Consider the following 26,390-nt stretch of genomic DNA (forward strand, 5'->3'; position numbering starts at 1 on the left):
AAACAGAGGGGCAACCTCACAACCACCCCTTATAACACACCCACCAAAAATTCAAACTGAGGCCCACTCACAAATGGACCAATAAAAAGGGCCCACACACACAAACCATGAGCCTTTGCAACAGACTCACTGCAGCTAGAGAGCACACACCAACAGCTGCACCCATCCACCTTAACATATACACCTTCACAAAACCTCCTTCACACATACCCCCTCTTCACATTCAGACCCACAACTTCACATTCACACCCACACACCCACAACCATCCACACCCTCACCCCACACCATGCCCACAGACAACTATCCAAAGTTCACAAGGGAGGAGCTGGAGATCCTTGTCAATGAAGTCATCAGAGTCGAGCCACAGCTGTTTGGAACATTGGTCAGACAGACCAGCATAGCCGAAAAATCATGCCTGTGGCAGAGGATCGTCGATAGGGTGAATGCTGTTGCACCCATCAGAAGAACCAGGACTGAATGCCAAGCCAGGTGGTACGGTCTACGGAGGGCTGTCAAGCGAAAAATGAATGACGACTACGCCCAGAGCAACATCACTGGAGGGGGTGGGCCCCGCAGACCAGTACATTTCCATCCCTGGGAGGAGAAGGTGATGGCCCTGCTTCCGCCGGTGGGAGTACATGGACTTCAAGGACTTCCAGAGCCTGGTGAGTACACAAACAACTTACGTAACATGGGGGTAATGGCGTCCACACCCCAACTACACAAAATGCACGCAACTACCCCCAAGCCCTCACCGGCCACAACCACAGTCAAAAACAACTCTAGTGCCAATAACATGTGTATGCCCCATTGAGAAAGCAAGGCCATGCTATGTCCCATGCTACACAAAGCACCAACCCAAGTATGGATGTCCCGTATGCTGGGAGGGTGGGTGTCACAAAACGCATTGTTGAACTCCAAATCAGGCACAATTGCCCTCATCCCATATGGCCCAGGTACATACCCATGCACCAAGCGCAATGCACAGGGATTGGGAAAGTACTGACAAGATAGCTGACACTTGGCCCGGGTGTAGGCAGCACAACGCCCTCCTGTGACCAGTGCAAACACAAACACCAAGACAACAAGGTCAGATATCTAGGACAGGAACTCACACTCACTGTCATGGCAGCATGCTCCATGGGGGGACAGCTACATCACCTGGGAGCCCCACTGCCAAATCACACTACACCCACCAGCAGGCCCTGTCACACACACCCCTTACACAAGCAGACACCCCCGGGACAGGCAATGGATTTACCCACTGTCACAATGGACATGTAACACAACAACACCAATGTTTAGATAAAGAACAATAGCAAACTACTAATTAAAACCATCCAAAGTGAGCCAGGTGCAACTCTGCAAAACAGGACAGAAAATTCAACATAACTCAATGTTACTTGATAAGCAATATATAATTATTTATTGTTTTTTTATACAAAAATAGGAATGGACCATCAATAGGAATAAACCATGAATAGAGAAAAAAACGGTGATGTAAATATCCTATTCAGAAAGCACAAAATGTAGATCTGGTATAAATTAATTTCCAGAAAACAAATGTCACACGGTCAATATAATGGTTGATGGAAACATAGCGGCAGATGGAGACGACGCGCGTTTCGGCTGAATTGCCTTCATCAGGGGACCGTCTATTGAATAGAAATAGAAGTTCAGAAGACGATATTCACTTCTTGGTCGCTAAAATATAGCTGTTGGTATTAGGGACCATCTAAGAACATTTTTTTGAGTGTTAGTGGAGTTCTTGAAGTTTACAGAATCCGCCAGTTTAGTAAATCTGCCTTTACATAGAGGAAAATGAGTCTACAACATAGGTAAGATGTAAGTCTAATCAAACCAAGGGCTATGAGGATATTCACAAGAGAGTACTTTAAATTTTAAAGATGTATTCAAATTACAGCCCTTATTCTTTTAAGTTTTATCAGGAACCAGAGAGTTCTTCTGGAGAGATATCTTAATGAGGCAGAGCAAAAGGATGAAGGCGGGAAATCATTACGATGCGGCTTATCCGATGTACCGACGTATAATGAATGCAAACACAACAACACCAATACATAGCCGAAGAAGCATCCAAGCCAAAAATCTACATGTCAAAGACTCAGGAGAACATATCAATCTGTCCCCCGCAACATACCCATCCACAAGTGAACATTGAGGAGAATGCTAGGCACATACAACTACCTGGAGGAACAGTGCCAACTTGAATGTGTATGAAACATGGATGTTGCATGAAACAGCATTAACATTGTCTGTCTGTCACACACAGGGCAACGTGATGATTCTCCCCCCAACAATGGGGGTGAACAATCACAGTCCCAGGCTCGGGAGGAACCTAATCCCACCGGCAGCGACGCTTCTCAACACTCCGCGGATGACCCCGACCGACCTGGACCCTCTGGTGTCCAAGCACCTGCAGCACCTGGTTCAGGAACATCTGCACCAACCACCATCCCCATTCCTGCCTCATCCCAGGAGACACCGAGGAGCCCTGCCCGCAGTGAACACCTGAGCCAGTCTGACCAGGAGGGACAAGGTGCGCCGGGCACCCAGGAGGAGGCAGACAACACTGCCACTGCCATCCCTCAGGGGTCCCTTAGACCCGATGTGCCCACAACGACAGCCCAGGCTTATGTGGGCAGGGGTGGTGGGAGTGGAGGCAGTCGGAGGCGAGAACCTGACCAGCCAGCTGAAGGGACCGGTATGTCACACATAGACAACATCATGGACGCATACCGGCGTGACACCAGGGAGTTCATCCAGGTAGTGGTGACCCTCACAGAGATTAAGAACCAGCAGGCTGAGCAACACGCCAGTCAACAAGAACACCAAGGATGGATGGAGGCAAGACTGGCTGAGCTCCTGGTGGTGCAAAGGGACATAAGCCATTCACTCCGTCGGATCGCCTGACAACATGGGCAACCCTCCCTGTGCCACCAGGCGAAGACCACCACCAGCCACAGGGAGGGAGGAGGAGGAGGATTCGTCCGACGGAGCGTCCCAAGCATCGTCAAGGCCTGCATCTGAGGGTCCCCGGAGGAAGGTGGTCATCCACGGAAAAGACCGTGAGAGGCAGTGGACCATCCACATCTCCCAGGTCACCTGGCGTGGCACCTGGCCTCCATGTGTGACAGCATCACCTCATTGACTGACATCATCTGCCACATGGACTTGCTGGTCACAGTCTGACCAATTATGCCAAACACTGTGGCCTGGACTCTGATGACTTCAAATGCCAAGGATCCCATCTCCCCCTGTAAACTTTGGGTTCTATGGTCCCTGTATTGCACCTTTTTCTGTGCACAAATCACGCCCTAGACCTATAATAAAAAAAATTATAATTGTCATTTTATGTTGCAGTCATTTAGCATGAGTCCACAACATATGTGTGGGGATATGTCAAAGTATGCCTGAGTGTGGAAATAACTCCAGCCATCCATACACTTGGATCTGAGTCCGGTTGAGGACACACATGGGTCACAATGTATCACCAAATACTGACATGGAGCCCAATACTCACCCGTGATGGCCTCAAGCTGCTGAGGGGGGGGGGGGGGGGGGGGCTTGCAATACTGCTCAGACAGACCAATTTGCCAGAGTATCATGAAGGTGTAGAGGTCATGGGTCATGTTGGGGTGCCCGGGGAGGGAGTCCCAGGTCTGTTTTGCGAGGTGGGAGAACTATCTCCTGCATGCAGTTGTTCTGTGGATGTGATGAATGGTGGCCAGGGCAAGGTGGGCTGCACGAAGTTGGGCCAACGGGGTGTTGGAAGACAGACGTCCAAGGTCGGTTTTGGGTCTGGGGTTGTGGACTGCCTCCTGAGTGTGGGTCAGGAGTCTGAAGGTGATCCTGCAGCAGACAGTGAGCTATTCTAGCTATCTCAGGTGGACGGTGATGTGGCTGGGGCGGGGGATGTTGAAGATGAGGTGTGCGGATGCACCCTGGATGTGGACACCTTCTCCTGCAGTTTTGCTGTTGTCCTCCATAGAGGGTGTTGCTGTAGTTGACCTGGCTGGTGTCGTGGACCTGGGGGACGGTCTGTCTTGCCTTGGAGTGGATCTATCTGTGGCTCATTTGCAGCATGCGGAGGGTGTTGCAGCATGAGGTACAGATGGTGTTGAGTTGCATGGTAAGTGTGAGCGATGAGTCCATGATGAACACCAGCTTGCGTGCGTGGCCACTGGGTGCTGGTGCGGTGCCCAGGCCGGTGGGACACAAGGAGTTGACCCAGCCGTAAGGGGACAATTCTCAGATGATGACCTCAGTCCTGTCCAAGTCCAGCCTCAGGTGGCTGATGGTCTGCCATTCGTCAACGGATCTCAAGCCTTCTTGAAGTTTGGATCTGGCAATGGCTGGGTCTTTGGTGAGGTTGAGGAGCAGCTGGGTGTCAATGGCATACGAGATGATGATGAGGTCGTGTGCGCATGTGATGGTGGAGAGGGGGGTCATGGAGACATTGAAGATCGTCACGCTGAGAGATTAGCCCTGGGGCATGGGCCACATGACCCCAGTGTACTACATGCTGCAGGGTGGAGGCCGACTCCCTGGGCCTTGCTGGTGAGCTACTTGGTGCTTTAATCCTGGGCCCTCCTCTGGATATTAGTGTTGGAGATGTGTGAGCTGACAGTGTGGTAGCACATGGTGTACAATGCCGTTGAGAGGTCAAGGGGGGTGGTCTCACCATTGTTGAGTAGGGCTAAGTTGTCGTTGGTGGTGGCAATGATGATGGTTGCAGTGGTGTGATGACTCTGGAAGATGTTCTGGTGCCGGTTGCCTGGAGCTGTTTGCGCGGAGGAAGTTTGTCAGTCACTCGTTGAGTGTCTTCCTGATGACATTTGCTGGGTAGGGAAGCAGGGTGATGTTCCAGGAGATCCTGCGGTACTGCCATCCGTTGTTGAAGAAGGGCCTGGGTCTCGGAATGCCTCCAGCTCCCATGGAAAGTGGCAAACTCAAATGAGACATTCAGGATGCCCTGGACGTGGGCTTCAAGGATGGGGAATGATGTGGTTGAGATGTTGTGTGGGAAGGGGCCTGATGGAGAGCCAGAGTGGATGGTGCACATGAGCCAGGTGGTGTATTTGTTGCTGACGGGAGTCCAGAACCGGAGGGGGGTTTGTCACGCGGATAATAGTGCTGTCTGCCTCTATGTGCCAAGGCTGTCGTGTATGGCCATGAGCTTGCAGTGGTAGAAAGTTGCATGGGATGTGATCTGCCTTGCAAGGGTGGGGTGTCTTTTGGATGGAGATCTGCTGTCAGTTCACTCACAATGCTGATGAGCTCCTTGATGTCGTGTGTTTTGGTGCCTCTGCCCTATCTGAAGGATCTCCACTTGTCCTTGCTGATGAAATGGTGATGGCTGGGTGTGGCGTTTTCCAGGGCTGTAAGGTAAATGAAGGTACTTTGTGTTGCAAGGTTTTGACAAGAGTCCGGCTCGATCTGTATGAGTCCAGTAGGTCTGCCTTGTCCCAGGTGGCTTAACTGTTGTTGTGCTTCACAGGAAAGTCCGTCAATGTGGCAAGATTGTTGGATCAGTAGCTGATCCAGTGTGTGAGGTTGCAGGGTGTGGTGGTGGTGTTGGTTTGAGTGTCCCACACAGCTTGTCTGTGGTGACATACATCAAGCATCTTTGGGTGATCGGTAGCGGGGTGTGGGCCAGTGTGTTACTTTTCGGAGACGTGGATGCAAACGTTGATGGACCAATGTTGGATGGTGGTGTGGTTCTCCTCCAGCAAGAAGTTACTGGCCCCCAGCCACATGTAGCCTGTGGAGGAGAGGGCGTGCGTGCAGATGTACGTGTTGATGGCTTTGCTGAACTGTGGATATAGGCCTGGAGATCTGTAGATGAGTGTTACTCTGAGGGTTGCCAGGTGGTTGGAGCAAAACCGGATTTGTGACTCAGAGGGTGTTCTTGGGAATAAATTGCAATTCATCCTCCGGGATTGTTGTTGCCGTCCCTGCGGGTGATCTTGTATCCGTCTGAGATGGCAATGAAGAAGTTGTGTGCTGAGGATGCTTTTGACCAGGTTACTGTCATGAAGGTGATGTGTGGGGCCGTTGTGTTGAGGAGGTAAAAGAGTCCAATGGCGTGCTTGTGGATGGAGTGGGTGTGGAGTAGGAGGCACATGACCTGGTTCAGGTATGTGGGGCAGCACTGTGTAGGCAGTTGGAGTTGCACACTCATCATGCAAAGATGTTGTGTGTGCGCTTAGGGGTTGCCTGATAGCAGGTGGTTGATTGTCTGGAGGACATTGCTTGGAGGGTAGCTGCAGCATGAGCCTGTTGTGTGACGTGGGTCTTGCAAGGACCAGAGGGACGTGCACTGTGCACGTTGCAGGCACAGACGGTCCTGCCTTTGGCACGGCATTGGTGCAACAGTGGCACAGACAAGCTGCTGGCTGCTTTTAGAATGGGTGGAGGGGGAAGGGAGGAGCATTTTGGAGGCGTGTGGGTTGCCGAATCAGGGCACTCGGTGGGGCGGTGCCACAGGTGAGGCAGCAGCAGGCGGAAGGGGTGAGAAACTAGGCAAAAAGTAGCACACAAAGACAAGCAGGTCAGAAAGGCACAGTGCAACAGGTGTATGTAAAGGAAGGAGTGTCAGGTTACTCATGGGTCACTCCAAGAAAATGTATCAAGAATCAACAAAAATGACGGCCACAGGATCAGGCAACAAAATGCGGAGCTGCACACAGGAGACACACCGTCAGCAGGCGTTGACGTCCCGTCGTGGGGAGCAACCTGCACAAATACATACACAACCAGGTACTTCATGCACAATGGAGATTATTAGCCATGAAGAAATGCATACATTTTGCCGAAGTACACATACACTCATATGCTCAATCTTTGACAATTATGCCATAGATGACGCATGAAAACTGGCAAGAGATATGCAATGACAGAGATGAGGCACTTTGGATTGTGCAGAACACCTTTATTGCACAAACTCACACAAAGGGAAATGCATCCATACAAACAGACTCACAGGTCAGTTGACAGAACATGTGGGACATACGCTGGACCCCCCCCTTCACAACACGGATGTTGTAAATCCCAATGACCTGGCACACAAGTCAAGGGGATGACCCAAACACATCCTGCTGCACACGGAGATGCTGCAAATCACCATAGAGCCAGTTGTTGTGATGTCCCACACTATGTCCACCCGTAGCATCAGCAATGTTTCAGAGGCAAGGTTTACGCACATTGAGGCCTTCATCAGACTCCACACTCCACTACAGATGACTGTCAAGAAGGGTGACTATCATGTCATGGGAGTGATGCTACATGTTATATGCTCCATGGTGAGAAGACATGTATGCATGGTACCACAACATGCACAGAAGCAGTCCCCACACATTCCCAACCCGTACCACCACCAAAAAGCCTTGCTGCAATCCTTACCCAAACTGACATTTCCACATGTCCGTGCATGGAACGCTGATTCAGCACACGTTGCAATCCTCATGAGGAATAGCAGGAGGACAAAGATGACACGAGCAGACAACAGGCGCAAAAACCTGGGAATGGCAGACACACTAGAAGTCACCTAAAACAAATCGCCCCGCACACATGGTCAGTTCCGAAATATGAACAATGTTGGACACATGCAAATTTCAAAGAAAGTCTCTCCGCAAAACTGTGAGGCATGACATCATCACTCGAGTGACAGATCAATACACACTCACTTTGCATTGAGTCAGCTGGACACACACATTGCAACACATGCCACTCAATGCTACAAGCTTGCACACTCATACCCAGTGACTCACCATTATGAGAAGAAGTTGCATATGAGCTGACTCCTGATATCATCCTCCTCCTCCTCATCACTTGCCTCGTGACCAAGCCCTGGATCCTCCACGGGTGGGTGTTGCTCCTCATCAGGATCAAGGATGAGTGGCACTGCCTTCTCAACAGCCATGTTGTGCAGCATGCAGCACACAATGAAGATTTTGCACACCTTCTCCGGTGCATATGGGAGGGACCCGCCTGTCTTGTCAAGGCACTGGAATCGGCTCTTCTGTAAGCCAAACGTCCTCTCAATCACTCGCCTGGTCTGCCCGTGTGCATTGTTGTACCTGTGATCTGCAGCTGTTCTTGGGTTGCGGAGAGGTGTCATTAGCCATGGCATGTTGAGATATCCAGAGTCCCCTACATGGAAACATCATGTACATAAGTGGGTCAGGAGATGCCGTAAGAGCCAAAGATACCGCAACACACAGGACCCACAGAGTATACCCACCAACAAGACATGCTCGTTCGTTGTGCAGCTGCAGCATCATTTGTGGCACCCTGCTACGCCTCATGATGTAGGCATCGTGTGCTGATCCTGGAAAACGTGCACAGACATGGGAAATCAGCATGTTAGCAAGACACACCACAAGGGCATTTATTGAGTGGTAATGTTTACGGTTGCGATAGGCTTGCTCCTGTGCCTGTGGTGGTACTAAAGCCACATGTGTCCCATCAATGGACCCAATGACATGGGGCATCCCTCCCAGGGCATAGAAATCACCCTTGACATCTGTCAACTCCCCAGGAGTAGGAAATTTGATGAATTCATCAAGGTGCTCCAACATGGCTGCCAAAACATCACACAGGACACGGCTGAACATTGTCTGTGACATCCCACCAACATCAGCTATGGTCAATTGAAACGTACCTGTGGCAAAAAAATGTAGGGCTGCCATCACCTTCATCTTTGGGGTCAGCGCAGTAGGATACCTGTGTCGCGATTGGAGGTGTGGTGCCAGCCTGTCGGTCAAGTCCTCAATTAACTGTTGAGGGAATCTGTAACATCAGATGCAGGCACGTTCCCTCATGGCAGCCAAGTCTGGCATTGTTCTTGGAAAAGGCGGTGTCCTGCAAGACATTGTTAGGAATCATGAAGATTGAGAGTCTGCCAACATCAATGTCAATGAACATAGCACATGCTAAACTGCTACTACACATCAGGTAACTATGGAGTCTGGTGTGTGCAATACATCCAGGACACATATGCCACCTTGCTGGCACTCCTACGAAAAGCCAGATACACCTGTTGATTGTCAAGTGTACATGACAGGCCCTGAAATGAGCTGGGGGCAAGTCTGAGTGAACAGCCAGAGATATCACCGGAGTGACACACATCCACATAGCTGCATTGGAAGGATGACATCTCATCCAGACAGTTGACTGCAAGGCACACGCACAGGTCACATGGAATGTCAAATGTACATATGACACACATTGCGATGAAGGGGTACACGTTACAACAATTAAACACAGCCATTGAGACGACGCAGACATGTATGCCTGGGAAAATATGATGTCCGATGCACACAGACCCTACAGCCGTGGGAATCCACATGTGGCATGGTGTGCGTAGATGTGTGCCATGCCCATCTCCACACAGACCCATGTTGGATGCACCAACAGCAGATGCAGTTGACGGAACACTAACAGCAAGCTCATGGGAACACATGACACACACCTGACATAGTCACATAGGGGCACGCTGATCGTGACATGTCAGTTGAGAGAGTGTCCCTGTCCCTGGCATCAGGAGACAGGTGCGGGTGGTGATGACTGTGCCATCCCACTGCTGCTGTGCATGACACAGTTGGACTACAGACACACATGTGGCAAGTGTCAAGGTGATGTGTGCCACATAATGCCCCATCACACATGACATGTGTGCACAGGTCATCACACATCAATTGTGCAACTAGATGAGATAACATGTGCAATATCACTGGCTGACACACCTAGGGCCTGCACATGAAAGTATGCAATGACAAGTACTTGATGGACATCCTTGTGCGACTCGTAGCCCTCCATTCCAGGCATGTGTACGCCTGTATTACCATTGTAAGCGTGTGAAACGCACCATACACCCGCAATCATCGCGTGTGTACGCTTCGTTTCACTATTGTACCTGTGCCGTAGGGGTACGTGTGAAACGCACCGTACACCCGCAATCATCGCGTGTGTACGCTTTGTTTCACCATTGTACTTGTGCCGTAGGGGTACGTGTGAAAAGCACCGTACACCTGCAATCATCGCGTGTGTACGCTTCGTTTCACCATTGTACTTGTGCCATAGGGGTATGTGTGAAACGCACCATACACCCGCAATCATCGCGTGTGTATGCTTCGTTTCACCATTGTACTTGTGCCTTAGGGATACGTGTGAAACGCACCGTACACCCGCAATCATCGCATGTGTACGCTTCGTTTCACCATTGTACTTCTGCTGTAGGGGTATGTGTGAAACGCTCCCTACCCACGCATTCATTGCGTGTGTACGGTTCGTATGACTGTTCTACTGGTGCCGTAGGGGTACATGTGGAACGCACCGTACCCATGCATTGATTGCGTGTGTACGGTCCGTATCACTGTTCTACTGGTGCCGTAGGGGTACGTGTGCAACGCACCGTACCCACGCATTCATTGCGTGTGTACGGTCCGTATGACTGTTCTACTGGTGCCGTAGGGGTACGTGTGCCACGCACCGTACCCACGCATTCATTGCATGTGTACGGTCCGTATGACTGTTCTACTGGTGCCGTAGGGGTACGTGTGGAACGCACCGTACCCACGCATTCATTGCGTGTGTACGGTCCGTATGACTGTTCTACTGGTGCTAGGGTACGTATTTAACGCACCGTACACGTCCACTTCCGTTGTTGCGGTATTCAGGGGTTGCTGGCCACGCCCCCCCAAGTGACCAGACCCTGGTGGTAATGTATGGGCTCCATATTATAGGTTTTGCTTTGGGTATGGGGTATGTTTCCTGCCCCTCACCCCCCCCTCAGCCCCTGGGTGTTGTTCTCACCTTCTGCGGCGTGTGCGTCGGGTCCGGTGCACCAGGTCATAGGCTAGGAGGACCGGGATGACATGTACGATGGGGTTCATGGTGTGTACGTCATGTACCGGGGCTCTGTTGCGTAGCGGTTCGTGTCGGACTCTGCTTTTCCAGCTGTGTTTGGCTCCCGTAAAAAAAGAGCCGTACGGAGTGACATAGGGACGAATTGTACTTGCTGGGCAGGAAACCGCTGCTTGAATGCGTCGGGACGTCGCGTACAAGATGTTCCGGATCAGAATCGTTTTTTTTTACCAGTACGGTCTTTTGTACGAAAAGTACGGAAATAGGCTTTCTGTACGAATCGTACTTCCTAGGTTGTACGGACAGTTTACCGGGTACGAGTCGTACGGTGAAAAAGCTCCGTACAACGATTCGTACAGCCTTTTCCAAGGATTGGAATCGGCCAGTAAATGTATATCAATAATTTTTCGGTATAAACAGGCAGGCAATGGGGAGGTGGGTCGGACAGTGAGGTATCCACAGGCAGATACTGTATCCACCAGAAAAAGCATTACCAAAGGTAAGTAACTTGTTCTTCTGATGGATACATCTGCCTGTGGATTTCTCACCTTTTGAATTGAATCCCCAAGCTGTCCCGATCCTGGTGGTGGGTGCTTGCCAACCTATACCAAAAACTCCTGCAGTGCAGAATGTGCAAAATGGCCGTCCCTTCTCATCTCCAAGCCCCAGCAATAGTGCTTCGAAAAAATGCAGAGGGAAGCTCAAGTTGCTGCCTTGCAGATGTCCACAACAGGGACACCTCTAGCCAAAGCCAAAGAAGAAGATTTAACTCGGGTAGAATGAGCTCAAATACCTACCTTCAGGAGGCTCCTTTTTGGCCAAGGCGTAGCAGATCTTGAAACGGATGATAATCCCCCAGGACAACGTTCTTTTGTGGACAGCCTTACCCTTCATATTGCCCACATATCTGATGAAGAGTTGGTCATCCAATCTGAAGTCCTTAGTCCTGTCCAGGTAGAAGCTGACCGCCCTCTTAGGGTCAAGGCGGTGAAGTCTCTCCTCCTTCTTAGAAGGGTGAGGGGGAGGATAGAAGTAGGCAAAGTGATGGATTGTCCTAGGTGGAAAGGAGTGACCACCTTAGAACGGAAAGCAGCTCTGGTCCTAATCAACCATCTTATCCACATGGAATGAAGTAAATGGAGACTTGTAGCTAAGAGCTTGGAACTCACTCACCCTCCTAGCAGAAGTGATTGCAACTAGAAATAGTGTCTTAAACACCAAGAACCTTAATGGACAACTATGTAAAGGCTCAAAGAGAGAACCTATTAAGAAAGTAAGGCATGATAAAGGGAGTGGGAGGAAACCAATTAGTGAGACTTTTAATGAATCCCATAACTATGGGAGATTTGAGCAACAAGGGTGTATCTGGTAAACAGAGAAATGCCGACAAGGCATACAAGTAGCCTTTAACAGTAGCTACTGCACAACCCTGTTGAGCAAGTGAAAGAGAGAAACTCAGAATATCAGACGAATGGCCTGCAAAGGATCAATAGATCTCTCTCCACACCACTTAACAAACTTGGCCCACCTACCAGAATAGACTGATTTGGTGGAGTGTCTCCTGGCCGATAAAATAACATACACCACATCTGGCAGGAGAGAAAGAACCCAAGTTGCCCGTTCAATCTTCAGGCATGAAGGTGCAGGTTCTGGAGGTGGGGGTGTAGAAGCGGCCCCTGCGATGGCGGGAGGAGGTCTACCCTGCAAGGGAGACAGAGCGGAGGGTACGATGAGAGAAAAAGGAGGTCTATGTACCATACCCTTCGCAGCCAATACGGGGCCCGGTTTCTGTGATTCGTCCTTAGAACCAGAGGAATCAAGGGTGTGGTCCTGAACACAGGACCAGAGTTGCAGAGCCTCTCTGCAGAGACGATATGACCCTATTCCTCTCTGTTTGTTGATGTGCCACTTTGCTGTAGTGGCACATCAACCGGGATAGTAGAAGACGCTGGACGAGGTCGTGCCGGCATCGGAAAAGATCCATCCAATAGCCCTCTCCCCTCCAGGGACTGCAACGGCATCAAGAACCTCGGAGTCGGGAGAGGCAAACTCCCCAGTGTCATTGGCATGAAAGGCATGAGAGGTGCCTGACGGAAGTGAGGTAGCAAGCCTCCCAGGGAGTATGCCAGCAGACCCATGGGGCCCACCGGCGCACCAGCAGGGTTAGCCACTCTGGAAAACAAGCCAAACATCGCATTGAGGAAATACAAAGGATCCATACCCGGAGTTGGGAAGGCAGAATACCCTGGAACCAGTGCAGCGGGTTCTGAGATCACTCGAGGAGGCAGCATAATCGGCTCTGGTTGCGGCACCGGAGACCCTGGAGCCAGGGAGACGGGGCTGGAGTCACCTCAGGAGAAGGAGAATGAGAGACTTTGTCCTTGTGATGACACCGGGGAGCCGGAGACCCCGACTTTGGTGTTCTATCCTTTGATGAACGATGCCGAGATCCATGGTGCCACTTCTTTTTATGGTTCCTCGACGACTTCAAGGTATGCGGAGTCGAATACTTGGACCGGGACATCTACCTCCTTCGACCTCTCTTCTGCTTTTTCGCTTTAGCCATAAAAAGCTTGGCCTCCCTCTACTTTAAAGCCTTGAGGTTCATGCGCCTGCATGACCAACACTCCCGAACGTCGTGATCGGATGAAAGACACCACAAATAATATTCATGGGGGTCAGTAATCGACATCTGACCTCCACATCCCCTTCATGGCTTGAATCTGGACTTTCTCTGGGTAGCCATGATTGCTGCTACAAAGAGCCAAAGACTTGCAACAAAGAAACTCCCAGAAATGGAGAGCCCTGGAAAAAATTGTTATGCTTCGATGGCACTCGAAAAAAGGGAACTGACGTCAGAACACCGGCAATGTCTCCTAATGGCTCTGATGATGTCACACAGAGTCACGTGTGAAGCCGTTCCATCGTGGCGTCCTTATTGACGTAAGAGAGCTATTGAGAAATGTTTCTGCGGAATCCTGCACATGGGGTAATTCAAAAGGTGAGGAGTCCACAGGCAGATGTATCCATCAGAATTAAATGGCTGGAAAACAGGAGGAACATGGAGAAGGCAATAGAGGAAACAGTTCAGGTATGAACCTATTGGTACTATGTGGTCCTTAAGTTAATGTTTTCAGCAACAAATCGTAAAATATTGTTGGATTAAAATTGAGATTGGATACGCTTTTATGTGCATGGTGGTGGTTTGGTGGAAAGTTAAATTACTCCTAAACATACAAAAAATGTAATGTCACTGATTAGAGATGGAGGAGGATAAATAACATTTGCTAAGGATATCATATTATATTATATTATATTATATTATATTATATTATATTATATTATATTATATTATAATATATTATTTTATATTATGTTCCTAGGTAGATTTCTTGCCGATAGGAATTCACTTTGCAGATCCCTAGCCAGAACCTGACACAGGATGGTAGTATAGCGGATTGGCTGTGATGAATCTGTAGGCCATGTAGATGGTTAATTTATATAGTAGGTGTGGAGGGGAACAAATGTTTTGAGAGAGATAACAGTGAGGGTAAAGGCAAAGAAATGTCACCGCCCTGGAGAGGTATAATGTGAAAGAATAGGAAGCCAATCTTAGCATGAGGTCGATGAGGAGTGCCTAGGGACTGTACAAGCATAAACCTGTAACTTAGCTTTCGTAAGCCTCTGGAACCTGTAGGCTGATTCTGTACACAGACCTCTCACACTTGGTGTGGTTACCAAGAATGCTTATAGATGATAGACAGTTGCTGTATATCAAGGGACTTTGACTGCATTTTGTCGTGTTACTTACTCGACATGTAATTCTTTAAGATGCGTTGCTATTGATAGAATCAGGAGTTTAGATTTGGTTGTTCTGTAGTGTTTCCTCAATGCAGCAAAACTATTGTGGCTAACAGTTTAAGTCTATTGTGGTTGGAGTCTTTGGGTTTAAAAAAAAACAAGGATCTTAAGGTTGGTAACTGCATGGACATTGGCTAAATGGCTAATTCTGAGTACAGTTGACATATCTGGACCCAGATGTGCTATAGCCAAGCACTCCTAAGTACTTTATAGAAACAAAGGTGACATAATGAAACATGTTCTATTGAGAAGTTGTCTCACAAACCAGGACAGTCACGTTAAAGGGAATTCTGTGAGTAGCAACACAATTGACTGTGCATATATATGGAAAATGATTGCTTGCTTCTTTCTTCTAGGACTGAATAAACTTCCACCACTTGAAAAATGTATGGAAGACATTGCTAAGAAGAGCAAAGTGTTAACTCAAAGGTATGAATTGTTGAGAGTAAATGTCCGTACTTCTATCAACGAATGTTCTGTCCTTCAATCACATGACAACTGTTTGGGTCTCACAAAGAGTTCTTCTTAGCCTAAGGCCAGTTTCTTGTACACCAGACTGAAGTGTTATATTTGGCTTATTCTCTGCTCTTCTAAGGTACTAGACTGGCCTTTTTGACTACCCTCCTTCATTCCCTTTTTCTTCCAGGGATGTGCACTGAAGTAGCTTCAAGTTTGACAAAATCTATTAGATAATAGAGAATGTCCTAGGTTCCTTCAAACACAGCATATTTCATTTTTACCTCTTTCGTTATACAAATACATTCAAAGGCCTAATATGCCTATATAAAGTAGTGTGGTGTCTGACTGCTACTATTATTACCATAAAAATAACTAAGTATTCAATGGCATAAGATTTGTCCAGTATTCAGGCAGATTTATCAGAATGTCATGCAACTCAGCGCATCAAGATACCTTGTTGCAATGGGCTGTGTAACAAGGAGAGGACAAGAATGCACCATATTTAACATTATATGGCGCATGCCTGTCCTCTACTTGCGCTCGCTCACTATGTGCTGTCTAGCTCCAATGCAGGCACCCTTCCACCTTGTTGCAAGGGAGCCTGCATTGCAGGCAGGGTTGTTTTGTGCAGGAAGGGGCACTTTTTGGCACAACAAAAATCCACTGAGGCTTTTTCTCTCTCTGCAGACACACGTAAAAAGAGGGAAAAAAGAGGAAAAAAACCCAACATATTTCCTTTCTTTACACCTTCCCAGTAAAGGCGTATTGTGTTGATGCATCTCCAGATCTCCCAATGAGTGCAAATATGGGAATGTGTCAAAATCCATGGGCGGATGTGTGGGAACACCTACCCATGGAGCGAATCCCTGTGGCAGTGTAATGCAAGACAGGTACTTGTGCTGCCTTGCATTATACCAGATGTACTAAGCCACACAGCACCACGCAAGGTAGCCTTGCATGGCTTGGTAAATCTTGGTAAATCGTTTTGCGTTGCACTTGGTCCCCTTACATGGCGCAAGGGCAACACAAAACCTTTGTTAAATCTGGCCCATAACTAGTGTTTAGTATCACACCATAGACCTCCGGGATCCCTATTACTTTGTGCTGGTTCAAGTGTTCTGTGCCATTGTGTCCCTGTGTTCTTACAAGTGCCCTATTTCCACATGCTGTGTTCTAATTTCAAGTGGCCAGCATCACATGCCATACTTACATTCTCTAGTGATATTCCCATTTGTTGCTAACTCTTTGTGTGCCCTATTCCATAGAGTTATTTCTTTTTCCGTGTTCCATTACAATTTTTTATCTTTATTCATCAAAAGTTCATATTTCCCAATTTGTAATGCTATATCTAAGTGGTTCCAGATATTTCAGGTACACTCCTTCAAGTGTCCTATTCCTTCTGGATTTTATCTTGCATTGTGGGGCATTCTTCTCCCATGTATTTGTTGACTTCCCTTGTGACTCATTTCCCTGTCATATATATTCTATCATCTAATCATTTTTCTCCAAGTCTTAATAAACCTCATAAATGCATAATTGTTTAATTCTCCACATATTACTCATATAAACGAATGACTGCTACACAGCAAGGAAGACAAGAGACACTTGTGGAGATCCTTAGATGCCTTTCCAGTATCCAGTAATGCATATTCAGCTTTAGTGTAAAGTCTACTTGTCAACTTTCTGATCTGTTCCTCAGCAATCCCCTTTGTATCTATGTGAAATCCATACTATCCTCACAGGAATATATACATTCCATCTCATCATTCACCATTGACATTCTACCAAAAGTATTAGGTAGGATGTGCCGACAAGGGATTTTGTTTAAAATACTAGTTTTTCATCAATTATCTTTGAAATAAATCTTTGATAGTTCACTGTTAGTGTAATCATGAACCAACAATCAAATAGATTGAAACATTTATGCAATAAATGTGCAAAGAGTTGAAACAAAAGGCAAAACACGGGGATATCTTAAGATCAATTTATGAATATATTTTCAATCATGAATCAAATTTAACAGGGTACAGTCAAAAATAAAATTAATTAATTCAATGCAAACACATGAAAATGGTACAATACAATTTGACCTATATTTCATGGGTGAGAATATCCATTCCTATTTTAATTCCAACAGTGATAGAAATCCTGATAGATAAAACAGTCACTCAGAAACCATGAGTTATTGGGGAATTGGACAATGTTGTCGACGTTTCGGTCTTCTATGATGTGAATCTCTCAGACCATCTTCAGGACAAAGGAAACTGCATATAGCAATGACCCCTAGAAGAGCATAATGTATGTCATTACATTTATGTCATTTTGAATCAAATTAGAATAAAATCAAAGATAACCCATGTAACAATAGTTAGTATTTATGTAAGGAAATTATTGTTCTTCCACTGACATTTATATTGTATTTACCCCAAGCTTGCACCTTCTTAGTGAATCAAATATAACAAATATTTCATCCTATACGCTTTTGAACAAACAAATTAAAATCAAAGTGCTTACTTTTGATAAAAACGCCAATCTTCAATGGCTTTTACAAGAATGGCTCACTTCGCGGGACACTCAATGGTGCTCCTTTCCTTGCTCTAAAAACGAAACATATAAATTATCCCTAATTTACGTTTTCTTGAAGTTAATTTAGCCCATTTTCACACAGTAAATAAGATGTACCTGTTATATTGGATGGCAAAGGGATATTATCAGTTTCGTGTGACGTATGAATTAATCTTAACGTTCAGTATTTATGTCTACCAATCTGGAAAGGTGACAAAATACGAGTATCATCATATCGCCCAAATAATTAATACCAAAACGACATTCAGATTTTTATATCTCATAATGCCATTAGAAATTAAACATCACTGATGAAAATGGTGATTGTCTATTTGGAGTGTATGAATTAATTCCATCTATTTTGTTCTCAAAAATAATCTTTGTGACTACTCGCATTCAGACTTGCTGTATACTTAGTAGCACTAGGTTGCCATTACGGCCGTATCAATAAAGTCGGCTATATTCAAAACTTAGCTTATCTTAAGATAATGTGCAATGTTTAACGCTCATGGCTACTCTTATAAAGAACATATTACACATTGCAAACAACTGCTGGAAATGTTCCTCTTTGTTTACAATGATCCTGTTCATCTAACAAAGGGACAAAAGTCCACAACGTTATCAAAACGCCGCCTCTCACGGGGTTGAGTAGTTGGCGTTTCAAATATTCTATACCCAAAGCATTATCCTACTCGAATTAGTCAATTTAAAAAGATGTTTATAGCGATCTAATAGGCTATATCGCACGATTTCAATGCAGATGGCAATGTTATTGGTTACCTAACTTGACAACAATTAAATTTACGAACCGTGTATGAATATATTTTTACTGAAAAGTGCTTTCGGGCCGCGTAATCTTATTCAATTGTTCAGCCTCACAAAGTATAAACCACACACGTATGGCATTGCGTTGTATTTAACTCACATTTAATCCGGTGGATGAACAGAAGAACTGCAGTCTCCCTAGTTAGACGCAATAGTCGGAGACAAACCGAAGGAATGTGTTTTTAAATTCACAAGTCAGGAAGTCAATCTCGAGATAACCGGAAGTACTTGTGACGCCAGCTCCGTTGGTGTGGCGGCCATCTTAGAATGTCTAATCATTCTAAAATTTGCAATCGACTCTTAGTTCCTCATTTGATAGTCATGACGGATAGAGTCAATCTATTTCAAATTCCTCAGAATATTGAAAGTACGCTATTGTTGGCACCAGATTGGCGAATCTGTGAAGGACTGTTTTTATATTCAACGTTAGGCGCACGTGATAGGAATGCATTCCATTTAAACCTCACACTTTCTAAACGTGAAAGTACTCACAATCTAAGGATAACTGTTCCATATGATAAACAAAGTATACATCATATGTCTTACAACAATATAATAATACTGCGGACCTCGTGCTCTTCGTGTATCACAAGCACTTACAGTCTAAGTTAAACAACATATGAATATTATATAGCCATGTTGATCAATGCACTAAGTAAAAATCTCAGTGTGTATAGTTGATGGTAAAAGTAACCGTTTCTTTATCTACATTATATCTACCAAATTCATGACACTCTGTATAACTCCTGGATTAGTATGATTGATAAAGATTCCTGTCTAAGTAATACATGCTAGTGTGTGCCATTCAGTGGCTGAGTTCAAACCTTGGTTTATACTGTCAAAATGGCAAATCCAACGATTCTCTTTCAGTGTAAGAATTTTATCAACATTGGTCTGCCTTATCATTGGCTTAACCACTTCTATGACCCACCAGGCCATATCCTTCTCTGTGTATTTGACTTGGCTGAAGTGTTCTACAAGTGGTGCATTCTCAACTTTACATCGAATCCTCAATTGATGTTGAAGAATGCGTTTTTTAATCATTTGTGTTGGTTTTCCTATGTATGGCAAACCACAAGTGCATTGAATGCAATACACTACATTAGTAGTGTTGCAATTGGAGAAATGTTTAATGATGTTTTTGTTGCCATTCAATTCAAAAGATTTTTTATTACTGGTTGTAGAACAGGCAGCACCGTTATTGAATTTATAATGTCCTGTTACAGGCATTAGTTGTCTCATGTTATCCACTACATTTGTATCTTACATCTTATATGCATGGACAAGACGGTCTTTTAAGTTAGATCCTCTTTTATACGAGAAGAGAAGCTTTTCAACTAATTCTGGTAATGCGGCAAGTAGTGTCCAATGTTTAGTTATTATCTTCTTGATCTGATTAGTTGCTGTCCCATAAGTTGTAACACATACCAAATGAGGTTGGGCTGTCCTATGTTTAAACTCAAGTAGGGCCTCACGATTGTTATACCACACCCTTTTCAATGATCTCTTGAGAAGTCTGTTGGGATAGCCTCGAGAATGTAACTTCTCCTTTAGCTTCTTAGCCTCTACAAAATAATCCTCTCTTTTCGAACAATTTCTCTGCAAACGGAGAAATTGTCCGAGAGGGAGTCCATCTTTCATTGCCTTCGGGTGATGGCTGTTGTACTTTAACAAGGTGTTTCTAGCTGTGGGTTTAGTAAATAAGGTAGTATACAGGGTATTATCGCTTCCCACTCTTATCGAGATGTCAAGGAAGTTCATTTTTGGTTATCACTTTCAAGAGTGAATTGTAAGTTGGAATTCCTAGTATTCAACCAATCATGGAATTCAGAAAGCAAGTCCTTGCTTCCTTTCCAAATCAGAAAAATATCGTCAATGTATGTCAGCCAACATGATATGTTGGCTGAGTAAGGGTTCAAAGGGGAATAGACATGTTTTTGTTCAAAATCAGAGACATAAATATTCACTATATCCGGTGCATAAACCGCCCCCATTGCAACTCCTTTCAGCTGTTGATAGAATGTTTTTTTCACAAAGGAAGAAATTTTCACAAAGAGAAACTCTTATGCAATCAATTATAAACTCAGTCGGGACAATTTGCGGCCTAGGTCGATTATTCAGTAACTGTTCTATGATCACTAAAACTTCCTGTTGAGGTATGTTGGTGTATGAGCTCTCTATGTCCATAGACACTAGAAGCTCACACATTGGGTCAAAACAATGCTTTTCGACCACCTTAATAACTGCTGTAGATCTCTAACATAGGTTTTCACCCCAGTTGCAAATGGTCAAATAAAGAAATCAGCATATTGGACCAGAGGTTTCAGAATAGAATTACATCCTGATACAATCGGTCTACCAGGGAGAGTTATTACGCTGTTATGTATTTTAGGTAAGATGTAAATAACTTGCACTGTAGGGGATTTGTTTATTAGACAAGCAGCCTATTTTTCACTTAGCCATCCACCCTCTAGGCCTTGTTGGCTAAGGTTAGCAATAGATTTTACTAGACGGCTGGTGGGATTGCCAAGTAACTTTTTGCAGTGTGATTCGACTGATAGTTGTTTGAATATTTCTTTCCTATATGCCTCTTGGTCCCAAAGGACTATGCCCCCACCCTTATCAGCAGGTTTTATAATTGTATTGGTTAGGGACTGTAGATGTTGAAGGGCACGTTGCTCTTCCTTTGTCAGATTGTTTTTAACAAAGCTTGTTTTCTTGAAATTATTATCAATTTCTGTGATAATCGCATTTTCAAATGTCACAATTTCTTTTGCAACCATATTGTTGGTTGGAAAGAAAGTAGAACGATTGTGAAGTCCAGTAACATCATTTTCACATGTTACGGGTTTATTTACAAAAAAGTTTCTCAATCTTATCGAGCTAAAGAACTGATATCGTTCTAATTTGGTTTGAAATTGATCATTCTTGTTAGTAGGTACAAATGACAACCCTGCTGAGAGGACTGATATCTCTGCTTCAGCCAATTGATGCTGTGAGAGATTAAAGATGGGAACTGTTTGCATCGAATTCACCACTCGTAATATTGGTTCCGGGTCTGTCTGTGTCCCGGAGTATATTGATTCCGGTACCATCCTCTCCTGGTGCCTCGTGATCTGCGCGGTTGGCCGGAGCTTTTCCTGTCCTGCCCTAAAAAAGGCTGCCTGGATGCCGATGGTTGTTGATCATAAATTTGTCTATAAGTGCCTTCAGATGTATGGTCACTCTCAGTGTCAGAGTTGGAATCTGAAAAGGTCACCCTTTCACGTTGTATCTGATTAAAACATGGATTCTGACCTTGAGGTTGATTCTGACCTTAAGATTGATAGAAGTCTTTATGGAGATAAGGATAGGTTCTTTCTTTACTATATTTACGAATATCCTTGTGAAGTTTATCAGTTTTCTTGTGTGAATTGAACTCCTCAAAGTCCTTAATTGTAAGGGCCACTTTATCTAATAAGGCTTTTGCATTGGTAATGTTGGTATCTGTATTAATTTTATTTTCTAAATTTTCAATTTCCTTGATAATAAGTGTTATATGTTTGAGCGCTGTCTCTATGGTAAGCACCATCCAAGTGCGTGAGCATTTCTTTGCCGCAAAACTGAACCCTACTTTAAAGTCTTTGTCCTCAATGAAGATGATTGGTATATTCTTAATTTTAAACCTGTTGTTATAATGTTGGAATTCAAGCAATCAGTCAAAAACTTTGCATGAAGCTCAGTTCGAACTAACTTTTTCCTCAATCTTTCTAATTGGTTGAAATCAGATTCATATGGTAAATGTGCTATGGTACCTCTGTTCCCCAAAAGGGAAGGACCAGCTGCAATTCTTAGCACATATTCGTCTGTATAGGACAAGGTCTCGGCTTCAGACATAGATTATACAGAAGCCTTAGATTATAAGTAGACTTGAGGAACCTAATTCTTACTTCAAAGAAACCACTTATAAAAGTGACCCACAGCAAACGTTTGTCTGCGCGAAAATATGAAACGGTAAGGTGGGTTGACCCAGTATACCCTTGCAGGCTGGGCAATTTTAGAAATATTAGGTAGGATGTGCCGACAAGGGATTTTGTTTAAAACACTAGTCTTTCATCAATTATCTTTGAAATATCTCTTTGATAGTTCACTGTTAGTGTAATCATGAACCAACAATCAAATAGATTGAAACATTTATGCAATAAATGTGCAAAGAGTTGAAACAACAGAGAAAAACACGGGGATATCTTAAGATCAATTTATGAATATATTTTCAATCATGAATCAAAGTTAACAGGGTACAGACAAAAATAAAATTAATTCAATGCAAACACATGAAAATGGTACAACACAATTTGACCTATATTTCATGGGTGAGAATATCCATTCCTATTTTAATTCCAACAGTGACAGAAATCCTGATAGATAAAACGGTCACTCAGAAACCAAGAGTTACTGGGGAATTGGACAATGTTGTTGACGTTTTGGTCTTCTATGATGTGAATCTCTCAGACCATCTTCAGGACAAAGAAAACTGCATACAGCAATGACCCCTAGAAGAACATAATGTATGTCATTACATTTATGTCATTTTGAATCAAATTAGAATAAAATCAAAGATAACCCGTGTAACAATAGTTAGTATTTATGTAAGGAAATAATTGTTCTTCCACTGACATTTATACTGTATTTACACCAAGCTTGCACCTTCTTAGTGAATCAAATATAACAAATATTTCATCCTATACGCTTTTGAACAAACAAATTAAAATCAAAGTGCTTACTTTTGATAAAAACGCCAATCTTTAATGGCTTTTACAAGAATGGCTCACTTCGCGGGACACTCAATGGTGCTCCTTTCCTTGCTCTTAAAACGAAACATATAAATTATCCCTAATTTACATTTTCTTGAAGTTAATTTAGCCCATTTCCACACAGTAAATAAGATGTACCTGTTATATTGGATGGCGAAGGTATATTATCAGTTTCGTGTGACGTATGCATTAATCTTAACGTTCGGTATTCATGTCTACCAATCTGGAAAGGTGACAAAATACGAGTATCATCATATCGCCCAAATAATTAATACCAAAACGACATTTAGATTTTTATATCTCATAATGCCATTAGAAATTAAACATCACTGACGAAAATGGTGATTGTCTATTTGGAGTGTATGAATTAATTCCATCTATTTTGTTCTCAAAAATAATCTTTGTGACTACTCGCATTCAGACTTGCTGTATACTCAGTAGCACTAGGTTGCCATTACGGCCGTATCAATAAAGTCGGCTATATTCAAAACTTAGCTTATCTTAAGATAATGTGCAATGTTTAACGCTCATGGCTACTCCTATAAAGAACATATTACACTTTGCAAACAACTGCTGGACATTTTCCTCTTTGTTTACAATGATCCTGTTCATCTAACAAAGGGACAAAAGTCCACAACGTTATCAAAACGCCGCCTCTCACGGGTTGAGTAGTTGGCGCTTCAAATTTTCTATACCCAAAGCATTATCCTACTCGAATTAGTCGATTTAAAAAGATGTTTATAGCGATCTAATAGGCTATATCGCACGATTTCAATGCAGATGGCAATGTTATTGGTTACCTAACTTGACAACAATTAAATTTACGAACCGTGTATGAATATATTTTTTTCTGAAAAGTGCTTTCGGGCCACGTAATCTTATTCAATTGTTCAGCCTGACAAAGTATAAACCACACACGTATGGCATTGCGTTGTATTTAACTCACATTCAATCCGGTGGACGAACAGAAGAACGAGTCTCAGCCGTTCTTCTGTTCGTCCACCGGATTGAATGTGAGTTAAATGCTTTTACTACTAAATCAGAAATGGTTCACCTGGTACCTAAAAAATTCTCCTGACCAGCAGCGTCACCATGAGAGGCTAATAATGTAAATAAGACCAATCACAGCTTCCATCATCACTACAAGAATCATTGGGATGCAAAATTCATATTCCAGCAACCAAGAAAACTAGTAAAGTTTTGGGGGAAGTCTCCAAAATGACTTCCTTATCTATACTCCAAAGACTACTTTCCCATCCCATAGCATACCCATGTTGTACACAAGCATCTTTTGATTCTATCATACCATCAATCAGTGATGACAAAACTATAAGCAATAACTCTATACACAAATCCCCAGACACAGAACACAACAACCCCATTTCACATAATCCCTGATTTGTTTCCACAAGTGTGCTTTCCTGCCACATCTGTACTTGTGCTTTCAACATTGCCAATAAAATTTGCAGCAAAACCAGTTTATCATTCCATTTCAAATGGCTAGGTTCACTGGATGTGAAAAGTCATCCATTTCCATCATGAAAGGTTGCCCAATATTGTTTTGCATGTCATAATCATCTCTGTAGGTATTGACATTTCAGTGAAGTGCCAATATGCTGCAGAGGATATCTTTTGTGGCATTGGATCATTCAAATGTGCTTTCTTTCCTATAATCAGGGTTTTTATTTCCATTAGCAATGGCATTTAAAAAAATATATAATTTCATTTAATAATTGTTACTCTTTGCTAAGTAAGTGAGTAGAAAAGGGCATGTTTTTAAACATACACTTTAAAATTGTTGGCAGTTGAAATAGTTCACCAATTGGGAAATCGTGTCATTACGTATTAATGAGATTTTGCTCTTAAAGTTTGGAGATGATGCTGACCATTGGATGTATAGAGAACACCTTGATATGTTTCAGATTGAGTGGAGTGAACATATACGAAGGAACTGATGGAGGGGAGACTTCAGGATGTAGATTTTTCGCGGAGAGTTGGATGATAGTTATGAGACTTCTGCACAGAGGTTCAGTCCAATGAGGAAAATCCAATACGAGATGAAATAAGAGACAATTTTGATTTTTAGTAGCAGGACTTACATAAAGTTCTAGTGATTCATAGGGTCTTCTCTTACGGTGGTGACAAAATAAATTTAAAGTGTGCAACTTATCTAAAGATGATCAAAACATATTCTCCCACACCTACAGAATGATAGAAGTTTAACACCAGTTGCTACAGCTACCATACAGCAGCTTAGAATTTTGAGAATATAAATGGTTGGTCCGCTTGCATCCTAAATTTCATTACCCATCCAAATGTATTGCCCATTATAGGCCAATCAGTAGATTCTCTGTTTTGTATTTCAAATACCTTCAAATAATAAAAATGTGTATTGTCTGCAATCACCGGCATCTCTTATTGCTAGAGCAGTGACTCAAAAAGAGTTGCTTCTTTCTTGCAAAATTGATCAATTTATCTAAGAAACTTGACCATCTGTATTCATCAATGTATGGACTATCTGAGCATGGAATCATTTTGGGACTTGATATCCCACAGTCCTCAGAAACTGATCCTCCAGAAATACGAACTTACGCATCTAACTTTCTCACCATCCCATTGCTATCTAAAACAAATTTTGAGACCTGAAATCAGTAGAGAGAGCCTAAACAACTGAGTTCAGAGCAAAATGACTTAGATGTCATGGGTGGTATCAAATTACTCCTAGACCTTCATATTTAAAAACATAGAGCCATAAAACCAATATCTTCTATGTGTGCAGAAAAACATTCAAGACTATACCACAGAACACAGCCTGCGGACAGTGGGGCAGAGTCTAGGTCTGTCTAAGGTGGGCTATGGTCATGACCTTTTTGACTAGTCTTCCTCAACATATTGAGAGTTGAGAGACTTTCCACTGCTATGTTGATCCGTGGCAATTGCCAATTAAATCATATTAAACCAGACATCATTTAACTTCTGTGCTTTTCCATCCAAGCCCT

General features: G+C 44.1%; 1 protein-coding gene across 3 annotated transcripts in view; it reads left to right on the forward strand.

The window, feature by feature from the left end:
* LOC146833819 (dimethylaniline monooxygenase [N-oxide-forming] 2-like) overlaps nucleotides 1-26,390 on the forward strand; it is a 230,324-nt gene that overhangs the window by 196,650 nt on the left and 7,284 nt on the right. For all 3 annotated transcript variants that reach the window (XM_085601709.1, XM_085601711.1, XM_085601710.1), the window contains one exon: nucleotides 15,106-15,178. In XM_085601709.1, coding sequence (XP_085457835.1) covers nucleotides 15,106-15,178 — 73 coding nt within the window. The remainder of the gene's footprint in view (nucleotides 1-15,105; nucleotides 15,179-26,390) is intronic.

This window comes from Triturus cristatus, chromosome 4_2, assembly GCF_964204655.1.
Source record: "Triturus cristatus chromosome 4_2, aTriCri1.1, whole genome shotgun sequence".
Lineage (NCBI taxonomy): Eukaryota > Metazoa > Chordata > Amphibia > Caudata > Salamandridae > Triturus > Triturus cristatus.